This window comes from Natrix helvetica (assembly GCF_964273705.1).
Source record: "Natrix helvetica genome assembly, chromosome: 5".
Classification (NCBI taxonomy): Eukaryota; Metazoa; Chordata; class Lepidosauria; order Squamata; family Natricidae; genus Natrix; species Natrix helvetica.
The window spans coordinates 49,126,825-49,141,034 of NC_138551.1; the positions used below are offsets into that span (position 1 = coordinate 49,126,825).

The following is a 14,210-nucleotide window of genomic DNA, read 5'->3' on the forward strand; positions in this document are numbered from 1 at the left end:
GCAGGGCCAGTCTCTGACTGTAGTCCCATTTATCTTCAGAGGTCTTGGCTCAATATTCAGTCTCAAAGGCCTTGAATTCTTACCAAATCTTTTTGTGGGAATTATAGAATGTCAGGGTAAAATAGGGATCCTCACAATGAATTTCAGTGCTTTTATCAATTCGTAGGATTCACTGTTCACAGAGATGGGAAATAGGAGAATGAATCCATTGTTGGGGTTTTGGTCTTATAGTCAGGCTAGGATTTGTTTCCAGTGCAGTTACTGCTTCACGGGGAGCAAGTGATTGGAGTGCTCTGGAGCTTTCACTCCTCTTGTTCCCAGGGGGTCGGGGCGTAGCGGTGGGTCCCATTCTCAGTGAAGCTGCGCCTGACATATTTTGTGATAATGAGAATGGAGCCAACTTCCTCTTTCAGAACCAGGGCGACGGTACCTTCATAGATGTAGCACCCAGCACTGGTGAGTATGCAGCTGGGCAGAGGGTGTTGGGGGCGGCATGTCTTATAAGATTAAAATGATTTATGTAGTTGCTGGACACTTGAAATCCTACTAGAGTTGAGATGTTTTTTCCCCTATCCCAGCCTCCCTACTTCTGGGGAAGGAGGGGGTTATAAGTGCACCCAGGCTCAACCACCAGTTATTTAGCGTCTGGCTGGTGATCACTGGAGTTTAACGAAATGTCAGGCTGGCATCCATCACCGCCGTGCTGCTGATGACAACTATTCTCTTTAGAAACATTCCTTCCATGTCATCAAGGGAATAGGAACACATTGGTGGGAAGGAGCTTGGGTGGGGAGGGAAGGTGAAAAGCAGATTGCCAGCACCTCACAGCCTGTTCAACTAAACTAGCTGCCAAAAAACCCTCTTCTGCCCTCCGCCACCATGGAGCCTAAATTGTCCAAAACAGCATAACATTCAGTTCAGTATAGCACATGGGAATGTTCATCCAGCTGACTTCCCTGTCATCCTCTGTAGGGTTGGATGATCCCTACCAACATGGTCGTGGAGTGGCCCTAGCTGACTTCAATCGTGATGGCAAAGTTGACCTAATCTATGGTAACTGGAATGGACCACACCGGCTCTATCTGCAGGTTAATGCAGGTGGGCGTATCCGCTTCCGAGTAAGTGCCATCTGGAAAAGGGAAGTCCAACACCGGCATATGCCTGGAATGTCCTGGGCTCTGAGCAGGGGAAGGGGATGTGGGGACTCTGATAATAAAATAATGTAAGTGGAGTACATAGATTAGGTCCAATCACCAAAGAGACTGATGTCTATATCCCAACTGGATGACCAGAAATTCCTTTTTTAAGGATTATCTCCCAGCTCAAGAATGTTCCTTATTCTTGCAATATAACATTTGGCAGCATTTTCCTCATCTTGGTTTCTATCCATCAGCAGAACACTCCTTCATGAAACTATATAGGCCTGCTGCAATTAGCTTCCTACTTTTAGCCCAGCAACTAAATCTCCAACCCCCTAAATCTACTCCTAATCTTTACTACCTCTTGGTCCTGCTCAAGCCCAAGCCCTGCCCCACTAATCCCCGTCCTTCCCCCAGGACATTGCCACGCCCAAACTGTCCATGCCATCACCTGTCCGCACCGTCATCGCTGCTGATTTTGACAATGACCAGGAATTGGAGGTCTTCTTCAACAACATCGCGTATCGTGGCTCGTCTGCCAACCGCCTCTTCCGGTGGGTGAGAGCCACATGGCCACCAGAGGCTAGGGCAGTGGGCTCCCTATCTTGCTTGGCCCTGGATACTGCAAGAAAGGTTTCCCCGCAGAGTCTGGTGGAAATCACCTTGTCTTTAAAAAGCTGTGCATGCAAACTGAGAACATGTGAGGAGACAGCTGGGAGGGGTAATTCTTGACCCATTGTACAGTGGCATTTACTCTCCTGTGTCATAATCCACAGGAGTGAGATGGTTCCACCAGAACAGAAAGGTTCCCATTTAGTTCCAGCCATTCTTTATACAGTTGACAATGTTGTGACTATCTCACTACTGATACAGCAGTCTGTTCTGCCTAGACCAATCCCTGGAGATTCTGGCTTTCACTAATTAGCACTTATGCACAGTTCCCATTAATTGTAGGCAATCAATGGCTTGTTAAACAGAGTTGCTTACATTTCTCTGACTAATAAAGTGATAGCAGCAGCATATGGCAAGTCTAGGGAGTCCGTGCCAAATTTATCATTTTGCAAATGTGCAAGGTCTCTTCCAGAGAAAAGAACAGTGGCAAAAGCAGACGCAGCCTAGAGATCTAGCCTGTAGATACAGGGTGGTGATCACCAGAAATAGACTTTCAAAATTAAGGTCCTGTTCAGGGAGGACAACATTCATTACTGCAGTCCTTTTCTGCTGCAGGGTTATCCGCCGAGAACATGCCGACCCAGCTATTGAAGAACTAAACCCTGGCGATGCTGTGGAACCAGAGGGGCGTGGCACAGGTGAATCATTGTCATGTCTTTTGTGCAGCCTGATTACCATGCATCACTTAGCAAGAATACAACAGATATAAAAGAGGTTGCTGTAACCTATTGGCAATGGTTGGGACGGACCTTCTGCCAGTGATGAATTGTGTACCAATGACCCCTCTCTGTGCCAGGAAAATCTAGATATCTGGGTTGTTGGCAGTGGGCACAGTTAGGAAATGTCAAATTGTGAGTGTAATGGTTTCAAATAACAGTGTATTTATATGAGAAGTTTGCATTAAATCTGTGTTTTGCAAACACTCAGTGAACATATGCAAATAGTGCAGGTGTTTGAGGGAGAAAGGGAGAGACTGGCAAGTCTTCACCTGGGTCCTGTGATGCATCATCAAAAGAGCATAATTATTTGCATTAGGCTCAGAGACAAAACGTCCATGTGGCCTTACCCCATGGCCTGTGGGTTGTTCCCATGATGGGCTGCCTCTTAAAGCATATGAAGGAAGAGGAGAGTGACCTTTGTGTCTGATTCCTATCAACAGTCAGGAGACTTAATTCCTGAATATCAGGAGCGGAAAGGGCTCTTATTAATAGAGGAATTGGCACTAGGAAAAATAGTATCCCTGGAGTAAAGAGTCACAGCAAATACCACTGCAGGGAAATTGAAGGGAATCAAGCGCAGAGAAGAAGAAACTGTCTTCCGGTTTTCTCGTGTCGGGCGTTACATCATTCAATATCGCTGTTAAGTAATGTGGCCCTTTCACAAAAGTGATGACCAAAGGTACATGTCCTTACTGAGATCGTATCATTTTAGGAGGAGTGGTGGTAGATTTTGATGGTGATGGGAAGTTGGACTTAATCCTTTCACATGGTGAATCCATGGCACAACCACTCTCAGTCTTCAAAGTCAACGAGGTAGGTTTAGAAAGTTTCCTCTCTTAACGTGTTTAAAATCAAATCTATATGTCAACAAGCATGAAAGTCCTTCCTCAGTTCCATGACCACTTCATCCTTCGGCTGAGTCTGTCTGTCCATCTCCACAGGGCGCTGGCAACAACTGGCTGCGGGTGATTCCACGTACACGCTTTGGGGCATTTGCTCGTGGTGCTAAAGTTGTGCTGTTCACACGGCAGAGTGGTGCCCATCTGCGCATCATTGATGGAGGGTCTGGGTACTTGTGTGAGATGGAGCCTGTTGCCCATTTCGGCTTGGGTGAGTGAGGAGGAGGAGAGGCAGGGCTCGCAGAGTGGTGTGTGGCCCCAGGTCTCTTCTGCCCCAGCCATCTGCCTACTAGTCCAATGCAGGTAGTCCTTGACTTACATCTCTTTGTTTAGTGACCATTCAAAATTGCAATAGCACCGAAAAAACATGATCCATGACTGTTTGTCACACTTACGACCTGATCAAAATTTGGACGCTTGGCAAATGGTGTGTATTTATGATGGTTGCAGTGTCCCGGGGTCATGTGATCATCTTTTGTGACCGTCTGACAAGCAGAGTCACTGGGAAAAACCAGGTTCACTTAACAACCGTGTTATTATCTTAACTGCAGTGATTCACTTAACAACTGTGGCAAGAAAGGTAGTAAAATGGGACTTAACAACTGTTTCGTTTAGCAACATAAATTGTGAGCTCAGTTGTGGTTGTAAGCTGAGGGCTACCTGTAATATATAGTACTAGTTATTACTTATTTCTTCTTCTAAATCAAATTTGAGAGAGAGAAATCTGGTGCAACCTAACACCACCTCTGAATTTGATAGTGCCATATGCAGACAGATAGTGCATATGACCCTGAAATTGTTGCAAACATGGATCAATTATTAACAAACTTCAATTAATATTCCCCCACTCTGTTTCACACTGCTTTTTTTTTATTCTTGAAAACTCAAAAGCTTGCATGCTATTTTCTAAACCCTAACTTAAGAAAAGTATTGCCTTAATATGGACTTTGATTTTGTTTTCTTGTGACCAGTTTAGGTTCTTTGGGTTTTTTTTATAATAATAATAATAATAATAATAATAATAATAATAATAATAATAATAATAATAATAATAATAATAATAATAATAATATAATTTAATTTGTTAGCCGCTCCCTCTCCACAAGGGACTCGGGGCGGCGTACAATAAAAAACATACATAAATGCATATAAACATACACATACACACATACACATATATATACATACACGGAGGAGGTAACAATTAAATACATCACGATAATAATAATAAAATTAACCATTAAAAATACCCCATAGTAAGATTACAAATTTAAAAAAGGACTGTCAGGAGGAATAGGATAAACTACGGTTGAGCCAGGCCAGATAATTGGAAGAGGTGGGTCTTGAGCTTTACACGGAAGGAGCGGAGATCGGAAGTAATCCTGATGTCAAAGGGGAGGTCATTCCACAGGGCTGGGCCCATCACAGAGAAGGCCCTGCTCCTGGGTGTCGCTCCCCGACACTGTTTAGCGGACGGCACCCGGAGCAGTCCCTCTCTGTGTGAGCGGATTGGTCGTAGGGATGTATGGGGCAGGATGCGATCCCGCAGGTAACTAGGTCCTGTCCCATGGAGCGCTTTGAAGATCGTAATCAAAACCTTGAAACGCACCCGATAGACCACAGGAAGCCAGTGCACCTCGCGCAGGAGAGGTGTCACATGGGAGTTATGGATCTTCCTTGTTTCTCATCCTTCCTAATACTCACCAAACATCACCAGAAACCCTGCAAACCAGAAGTCTGTAGAGATTGTCAGTCATCCAGGTCATGGTTGTTCCCAAGGTGCTTTTTCAGGAGGCAACTGGACTTTCTTGTTTTTTTCTGTTGAAGATGTTTCGCTTCTCATCCAAGAAGCTTCTTCTTCACCACTATCCTGCCAGAACCGAAGAAGCTTCTTGGATGAGGAAGTGAAACATCTTCAAAAGAAAAAAAACAAGAAAGTCCAGTTTCCTTCTGAAAAAGCACCTTTGGGATTGCAAATTAGATAAAACATTAGGGCTCTCCTTTCCCTAATTTATATTGTTATCTTTCTATTCCTTCGAAACATTTCAGTTCAGAGCCTCGTCCCTACATTCCTTCAATTCTACTAAGGTCGAGCAAACATACTGAAGAATCTTCATTACAATACATCTCACATTTTTAAATGTTTTCCCAAGTCTGCCAATTCAGCAGCAAGTTTTTTAAGAGCTCTAGCAGCTTCCTACTTTATGGGGGATCCACGGATACTAAACTACTGCTGCAATAAAGCCTATTACCCAATCATAATCCTTTTATTCGAAAATATTTAGCAAGTTAATGTTATTATCTTATCTATTAATGATAGCTAATTCATCCACAGGAGAATAAAGGGTGTTCACAGTAATTTGCATTCCCAGAGAGTAGACTATTTGTATTACAGTGAAGCCCTGGTTTGCTCCTTCAGCTGTTTTTTTGCAGTAGGCACTGCATTTCTTCACACCTCATTACTCTCCTGCATCCTTGAGGTGGCTTGGTTTAGTGGGGCATTGCCAGGTGAGATTGTGCTGTAAGTGAAGCCAAGTGGCCCAGAAATTCAAGGAGACTATAATGCCCAAATATTCCACATCCCTGCTGGTCTTGCACAGAGTAGTTGATGGAACAACACAACCCCATCTCAGCTCAAGTTCTTTCATCTCTGTTGGGAACCGCTATTAAAATTTGGGAGGAGGAAAACTAAGCACGAATCTGAAGGAAGGAAAGATTTTAACAACCATTCCTCTTTTCTATGGGGGCTGCAGTTTTCTCCATTATTCAACAATTCCCTGTGCTTTTTCCTTGTAGGACAGGATGAACCCAGCAGCCTGGAAGTGACTTGGCCAGATGGCAAGTTTATCAGCAGAGCTGTATTGAGCACTGAGATCAATTCTGTACTGGAGATTCTCTACCCCAAAGACACGCCAGGGTCACCCACCGTTTTAGTTCCTCTTGAGGTAAGCTTCACAATTAAGCCAATTTAAGTTGGGTTTCAGTGTAAGGAATGTGAAGTAATTTTCTCCATAATGAAAGCAATGAAACTAAATGGGTCCCAAGAAACAAGATACCAATATCATGCTTGTTTACTGGAAGTATTACAATTATTTTTAAAATAAGAGAAAAGGGGTGATTTTCCACCCAATTTTACCTTCCCAAAATATTTCAATAAGATATCCAGCGACCCAGGATTGTGAAATATGGGCTTCTGGTGGGAAAAGAGAAAGACCCAGGAACAGAAAAGGTGGGGGTGTTGTTTGGAGCAGTTTATAGCCTGTGACAAGCCCTTTAATATTGTTGAAGAACATCATCTGCTGTCGGAGGCATTTGGGAACGACTTGATAGGTAGACAAAAAGGCCAAACTGAGCCTACACATCTGGCTGAATGTGCAACCAACCATAACAACACAACCTTCCCATTTGCAAATACTGGCTTGTGAGTCTCAACTACATTCACAATAAATAGTGAAGAGATTCAAATCTGCACTGATAGTGCAATGCATATTTGCCCAGTGCAGATTTTTTTTTCTCCTTGCTACTCCTTTTTATCCAGAAAATCTGCCGTGTGCCCTGATTTCCATACGAAGTCTTTGCTGCTACATAGGAAGCACTGGCTTCTACATTTATTGTGCAAGAGGATCAGAAGGGATAACAAAAATACCCCTCAAGATTGGGTGCTGTATGCAAGTAGTCCTCAACTTATGACTGCAGTTGAGCCCAACATTCCCATTGTTAAGCAAAACAGTCAAGTGAGTTTTGCCTCATTTGCAACCTTTTGCTACAGGTGTTAAGAGAATCACTGCAGTTGTTAAGTGATTCATGTGGTCATTAAGTGAATCTAGCTTCCTGCTTTGATTTTGCTTGCTAAAAGCTGGCTGGGAAGGTTACAAATGGTGATCACTCTGGGGATTAACAAATACATGCCAGTTACCAAGTGCCCGAATTTTGAGCATATGACCATGGGGATGCTGCAATGGTTGTAAGCAGTGGTGGGTTTCAAATTTTTTTAGAACCTCTTCTGTAGGTGTGGCCTGCTTTGTGGGAGTGGCTTGCCAGCCATGTGACTGGGTGGGATTGGCTTGCCGGCCATGTGACTGGGTGGGCGTGGCCAACTTGTAAAATGTGGTGACACTCACTTAACAACGCTCTTGCTTAGCAACCAAAATGTTGGCTCAGAAACTCTGGCATTTGAAGCACGCAAGTCTTAAAGCTGACAAGTTACAAGACCCTTGCACCCCTAACCCTTTAGAAAAAAAAAACCCCAGGGGTGTTCAAACTTGACAGCTTTAAGACTTGTGGACTTCAACTCCCAGAATTCCTCCTCTCGCTCTTTATCTTGATGATGTGCGAACGGGCAGAGGGGAGGGAGCTGGAACCGGTTCTAAACGGCACTGTAGATTTGTGGAACCTCTTCTATAGAAGAGGTTAGAACTGGCAGGAACCCACCCCTGGTTGTAAGTATGAGTCACTTTTTTTCCGTGCTGTTGTAACTTTGAACAGTCACTAAACGAATGGTTGTAAGTCGAGGACTTCCTGTATTAGATACTGTATGGTCTGAGGCAGAAACTGCAAGTACACAAATTCAGGAATAAATCCCTCAAAAAACCTATGACAAAAATGAGATTAAAGACCAATGGTCTCCTGATGATCTGTTTTTCCTTTTGCCCCTCCTAGTGTGGCCAAGGATTTTCTCAGCGCAAGAATGGGCGTTGTGTTGGTGAGTCACCCACCAAGAGAAAAATCAGCAAATGCTCCTGGGATGACATTTCCTGATTCCCACAGCCGGGTTTCCCTGAAGTAGAATGATGCTCTTTGGTATCCAAACCCACCAGTGTGGCTGATTTCTGAGACTGCTGGCACCGAGTCTGTCTTTTATTGTTTCCCATGCTTTCTCTCTCTCCTCCCTCTCTCTCTCACTTCCTTTCTTCCCAGACATGGATGAGTGTGCAGAATTTCCTTTTGTGTGTCCAAGAGGCAGACCCATCTGCATCAACACATATGGTGGGTACCGTTGCCGCAGCAACAAGCGCTGTAACCGGGGCTTTGAACCCAACGAGGACGGCACTGCTTGTGTTGGTGAGTGATGACACGGGCAGAAGGGAATACCCTTTGGAGCCACTTCCCAAAGTCAGCTAGAGAATTCATAAGAAGCTATCGGGCAGTGAATTCTGAAATTCTTTATTAGATGGGAAGGAATGCTTGGAGCAGGAAGCAAATTAACCAACAAGCTTTTAAATTCACCTTAATGGATAACAAATCATTGCAGAGGGTAATACTTCCTGCTCTGCACCCTTGTTAAGCTGAAGAGAAGAATGGTAGATACTTTTCCCAGGCTAGGAAAATTTGGTATCAAACATTCTGGAAACTACTAATCATTGCTGAGCTGCTACTCACCAATTGTGGTTTGCCAGAGGGAAATGGCAGGTGGAGACAAGGGTGCTTGCTTTCCTTCTACCCAGGGACGTGCGGTCAGGGGAGGCAAGGGAGGCAGAGCCTCACCTCTCTTCATATATATATATTATAATATTATACATCCGTCCGGGCGCACCCGGGAGCTGCGGAGGGCGGAGGCAGAAATGTTGTCGGCGCTCCCGGATGACGTCATCCGGAAACGCTGACATTTCTGCCTCCGCCCTCCGCAGCTCCCGGGCACGCACGGACGGAGGTAGCCACAGCGACACCGAGGCGATCCGGGCGGACGAAAGAGCGAGCGAGGCAGCCTGATCCTCGGTCGCTCGCCCGCCAGACTGCCTCGCCACCATTCTGCCTACCTCCGTCCGTGTGCGCCCGGGAGCTGCGGAGGGCGGAGGCAGAAATGTGTGCCTCCAGCACACGTGATCCCATTCCCCGCCTTCCTGATGACGTCACCAGCCTCACCAGCCATTAACCTCACCGCACGTCACTGCTTCTACCTATTGCTTCCCAGCTATCACCGGCAGTTCCGTGGCTAGAAGATGGTGGCTGGGATTTTTGGACTCCTATGTGTAGCCCTGCATCCTTTCCCCTAAAGGCCGTCTCCTTGCTAAGTGCCACTAACAAGTGTTCTGTCCTTTCTGCTTCTTTTTCTCTTTTTCTCTGTGTGTAGCTCAAGTGGCCTTTTTCGGTGGATATCCTTCTTCAGGGAGCTGGCTGGGCTCGACCTTGCCATCAGCCCCTCTCCTTTCACTTTGCCTTGGACTCTGCTTTTACTCCTATGCACTTTAAGCCTTGCCAATAAAGGACAGAAGCAGCCTTTATGGATGACTTAGCCTCCCCTCTCCTCCTTCCCTCCGTATCCTCTCATCCAGTTTTCTCATGGTGGTCACTGGAAACATAAACTGAGGTGGGAGCATCCATTATCTAGCCCAGCTGATGACACTGGCACTACCAATATACCCTTTGCATGTTTTCTGGGAAAACAGAGAGGGCAGAGGCCCCACTAATGCTTGTCACCTCTGTATGGTGGCCATTTTCTTAGGAGCTTGCCTATAACCAAGAAGGTAGCTCTTGCTGGTAGTTGCTTGCTTGGTTAAATCAATAGAGTTACTCTGTGCCTGCTGGTTTGGCCTATGACACAACTGCTTCCCGTCCTTCCTTGTGCTCCTTCTTTCCCTCCTCTCTAGCCCAATACAAACCTGGATCTTGGTTTGAAATAAACAATCTTACAGCTGGAGAATTGCTCTCCCTTAACAGCCCCCCCACCCCACCCCACCAATAAACTCTACACTGTCGACAAGCATATACTTGCAACTGTGCTTGGGATGTGGGTGAAATTGGGGGCAATAGCTGATATTCAGAAGAAAATAGGCCAGAAAATGAGATTAGTGTTAAGCTATGTGCCTGTTTCCTTTATGGCAGACTTAGAGCAGTTGCATAAGCGGGCATAAGTTGGTTTTACTTCATTTTAAAACATGTAACAGCAACCAGTCCTGCTGAATTCTGCTCTCCAGTGCCTGGCACATCTGGCCAGAAGTCCTCTCCTGGTAGCATCTCTGACTGATGTTGCTTCCATTTTGTAGCAGCACATTTCCCACTTGACCTTTCAACATTCCTACTACAGATGCCTTTTTTTTTCACTTCTTTACCACATTCTTCCCAACCAAAGTCCCTTCCAGATGTATAAATGACAAATCCTAAGATTCTTAGCAAAGGTAAACCCGGTTTAGAAATCTGGAATTGAAATCCGTGCATTTGGAAGATTCCCAAGGTAGGAACTCTGCTTTACCATAGGCTAGTGGATATGACCCAATCCTGTGTCAGTTTAATGGTGAAGGTGTTGGACTAGGACCAGAGAGACCCCAGGAGTCCACCCATTTTCGAACATGAAAGTTCACTGAGTGACTTTAGTCCAGACTCAGTTTCTCAGCCCAGCCTGCTTCAGGAGGTTGAGAGTAGGGGGTAGAACTGGAGGAGGGGTCATGCGATGCAGGTGGCTTTGAGCTCCTGGAGGAAAGGCAGGATATAAATGTAATAAACAGATACAGGCAACCTATGGACCAGATGCAGCCTTTCATCCTTCTTCTGCACCCAATAGAGTGCCACTCACTTTGCTAGGCCACATTTGGGAATAATCATTAGCTGAATGGCAAGGTGTGTGTGTGTGTGTGTGTGTGTGTGTGTGTGTGTGTGTGTGTGTGTAGGAATTGAAGGCTTGCCTCTGAGCAAGCTTGTTCCAGGTAGCTTTTTTTCCCATCTGCCGATGGCAGCAAATTATAACAGGTTCATGTTGGGAGAAGGGCTAAAACTTCTTTGGGGAATGAAGTTCACCAGTTGGAAAGTGTATAACTGAACTCCTGTTGTGTAAACACACATGGAAATGAGACAGCAGGAATGACTATGCTCTCTACACATGTGATTGTGTATTGTGATTCTACCTTCAAACTTTGTCCATTTGTGCAACTTAGATATGTGGGGGGCCAAATCATTCTTCCTATCCATGATTTTAGAAGTTTATTATATTGTTGAAAGCACAAACTAGATGTCAGTAAGACACTTTTTTTTTTTACTAAATATTGTGATTATGAGTAAAATGAGCCATGGTGGTGCAGTGGTTAGAATGCATTATTGCAGGTTAACCCTGCTCACTAACAGGAGCTTGATTGTGACCTGCTCGACTCATCCTTCCATCCTTCCAAGGTCAGTAAAATGAGGACCCAGATTGTTGGGGGCAATAGGCTGACATTGTAAACCACTCGGAGTACATAGAGTAAAGCACTATGGGTTGGTATATAACTCTAAGTCAGTTTTTCTCAACCTTGGCGACTTTAAGTTCTGTGGACTTCAACTCCCAGAATCCCCCAGCCAGCTGGCTGGGGAATTCTGGGAGTTGAAGTCCACAGAACTTAAAGTCGCCAAGGTTGAGAAACACTGCTCTAAGTGCTAATGGTAGCGCTAAAGGAGGAGATGTTATGAGCATATCTTCTATTTGTTACACAGTAAACACTATCCCTTTGTATGAGACTAGTGTTGTGAAGATTGTGCTCTTTGTCTACAAGCGTGTATTCCATTTAGTAATTTTGCTCCTGACTTAGATCCACTGAAACCATGACTGCTAGGTAAAAGGTGAGGTGGAAAAAGACCAGAAAGCAGACAATACAGGTCAGAAGAAGAAGAGCAGAGAGGTAACCATTCTACAGATGTCAACCAATGTGAACAGATGCCTGGGAATTCCTTCCCAAATTCTGAAATGATCAGTTAGTCCAGAGGTCTCCAAACCTGGCAACTTTAAGACTTGTGGACTTCAACTCCCAGAATCACTGTGCTGGCTGGAGAATTCTGGGAGTTGAAGTCCACAAGTCTTAAAGTTGCCAGGTTTGGGGACCCCGAGTTAGTGTCTACTGAAAGAAAAGACTGTAATTTATTTTTCTAGGGTAAAAATATTATTATTTAATTAATGAAATTAATAGTGAATCCAGACATTATATAACTTCAAGTTGAAACACAAATCCAGACGGATTCATGTAATGAGACAAATATCATATTCTGCCAGATTTTCTCTGGCTTCAAATAAATAAGAAGCCAGAGAGAATATAAATTATCTCCCCCTCCCCATCTCTCTTACAAGCCTCTATATCAGTGTTTCTCAACCTTAGCAACTTTAAGCCAGAGGAAAATTCTAGGTCCAAACATCTTAAAGTTGCCAAAGTTGCCAAAACACTGATCTGTATCCTCCAACCTCCCATCTGACATGCAGCCACAATAGCAGGGTAGGCAGTGGACAAGGCCTATGAAGGAGACCTTTCTTTTCTAGGTACCTGCTGTTGATAAAGGACTAGTGATGCATTCAGATCTTGTTATGTTCCAAACCTCAGTTGCAATTGGGAGAAAGTTTTAATAGTGGATTGGAAATAATTGAGAGGGGGGGGAGGGGTTGCTTCAGAATCTAACAGGAACAAGTTTCTCTATCCTTAAATAAAAGGATATGTAAAAAGAGGAAGAGTTCAAAACTTCAAAGAAAGATGCCATTCTTTTCTGAGCAAATGTTGTGCCATTCTGGAAAAACAAAACCCATTATTTAAATTTTATATACATGTGTTTGACGTTCTCTTTTTACCAGCTTTTAATACACCTGGAACGTGTCATTTTGACTAATGTTACTTTTAACTCCCTTACCTGTAGTGGGTGTTTTCATTTATACTTTCATTTCTTGAATTCACATAAATCTTCATTTTTCTTGTAGACTAAATAGGCTAGTGGGCAGTACAGATTAATTTGCTTTTCTTATTCTTTTTGGAATTTTCTCTTCATAGCAATGTAAAAACGGATCAAAATATTTGAATATCCTTGGTGCAACTCTAGAAGATTTTATGTTAACCCATCTCCGCTTGCTGCCTTGAATAGGTGACACATTGTTTGCATACCTCACACCACCTTGTTGGAAAATCCAGTTAGTCTCACCCCAGCAGTGCAAGCTACATCCTAAGAACGAGAGCTGCTTTCTTTCTGTATATGTTTCTGCTGCACAAAATGTAAAAGATGGTTGTTAAAGGATCACGAAACAATGTTGAAGAAGCACATACTGCTACTACCAACTACACCAGTCACACGGTCGTGAAAGACTGGCTGGACCATTTCACTCTAATTTCTTAGTCCTAAACATTCACATGATTGTCATGACTGAATATGTACAATGAAAACTCTCACCTGAGGTCTGAAGAACCCCTGCCATTCTGGGTAGACAATCTTGACAAAATGAGCTCCATTGCATACTGAAGAATCAGAAGCGACTAAATGACAGAATAAAAACTGCTGAACTGAAGGAACCTCTGCTAAACTTTTATGTTAGGTAGCTTTCTAGGTTTCTGGATCTGTGGGATGAACTTGCATGAACAATAACAACACAGCCATTTGCAGTTTTAAGGTACCCCATTTCTTAGAGTGCTAGCACTTTCTTAGGTTCCAAGGCGAAAGTACAGGGAGCTGTGATACAAAAGTGCTTTTACAGCTGTTCTGTCACTTATAGTTGAATGACTTCATTCCTGCTATGTGATTAAAAAGATCTGTTATTGCATAAATGATGAATCTGTCTTATCACACAGCTGACTCTTAATAACAGAAAAGACCTGAAACAGAGAGACACCATTGAAGAACCCAAGCTACACACGATTAAAAGGAACATTTTAAATGTTCTTCAGAGAAGTGTAAAGTGTAGTAGCTTAGAAAACCCCAAATATATATTTGAGCATGTAGAAGTGGTAGCCTGGAAAGAACCTTTGAGCAATGCTTTAAAGGTAGGATGTTGTATGTTGAGCTGAAAAGTTAGCTGAGAAGAGGCATGGGCATCCAATTTGTTCAAGATATTTTTGAGTCAAGAGCCA

General features: G+C 43.9%; 1 protein-coding gene across 2 annotated transcripts in view; it reads left to right on the forward strand.

Annotated features, from left to right (window-relative positions):
• The window catches only part of CRTAC1 (cartilage acidic protein 1), a 32,709-nt gene extending 19,334 nt beyond the window's left edge, over positions 1 to 13,375 (forward strand). The window contains exons 6-15 of one of the 2 annotated variants that reach the window (XM_081956428.1): positions 322 to 456; positions 973 to 1,118; positions 1,557 to 1,693; positions 2,367 to 2,449; positions 3,243 to 3,343; positions 3,472 to 3,640; positions 6,226 to 6,374; positions 8,089 to 8,131; positions 8,347 to 8,490; positions 13,143 to 13,375. In XM_081956428.1, coding sequence (XP_081812554.1) covers positions 322 to 456; positions 973 to 1,118; positions 1,557 to 1,693; positions 2,367 to 2,449; positions 3,243 to 3,343; positions 3,472 to 3,640; positions 6,226 to 6,374; positions 8,089 to 8,131; positions 8,347 to 8,490; positions 13,143 to 13,150 — 1,115 coding nt within the window. In that variant the 3' untranslated portion in view covers positions 13,151 to 13,375. Of the gene's footprint in view, positions 1 to 321; positions 457 to 972; positions 1,119 to 1,556; positions 1,694 to 2,366; positions 2,450 to 3,242; positions 3,344 to 3,471; positions 3,641 to 6,225; positions 6,375 to 8,088; positions 8,132 to 8,346; positions 8,491 to 9,499; positions 10,085 to 13,142 lie in introns of those variants that run through there. The other variant, XM_081956427.1, reaches the window with a different exon arrangement.
• The last annotated feature ends 835 nt before the right edge of the window (positions 13,376 to 14,210 follow it).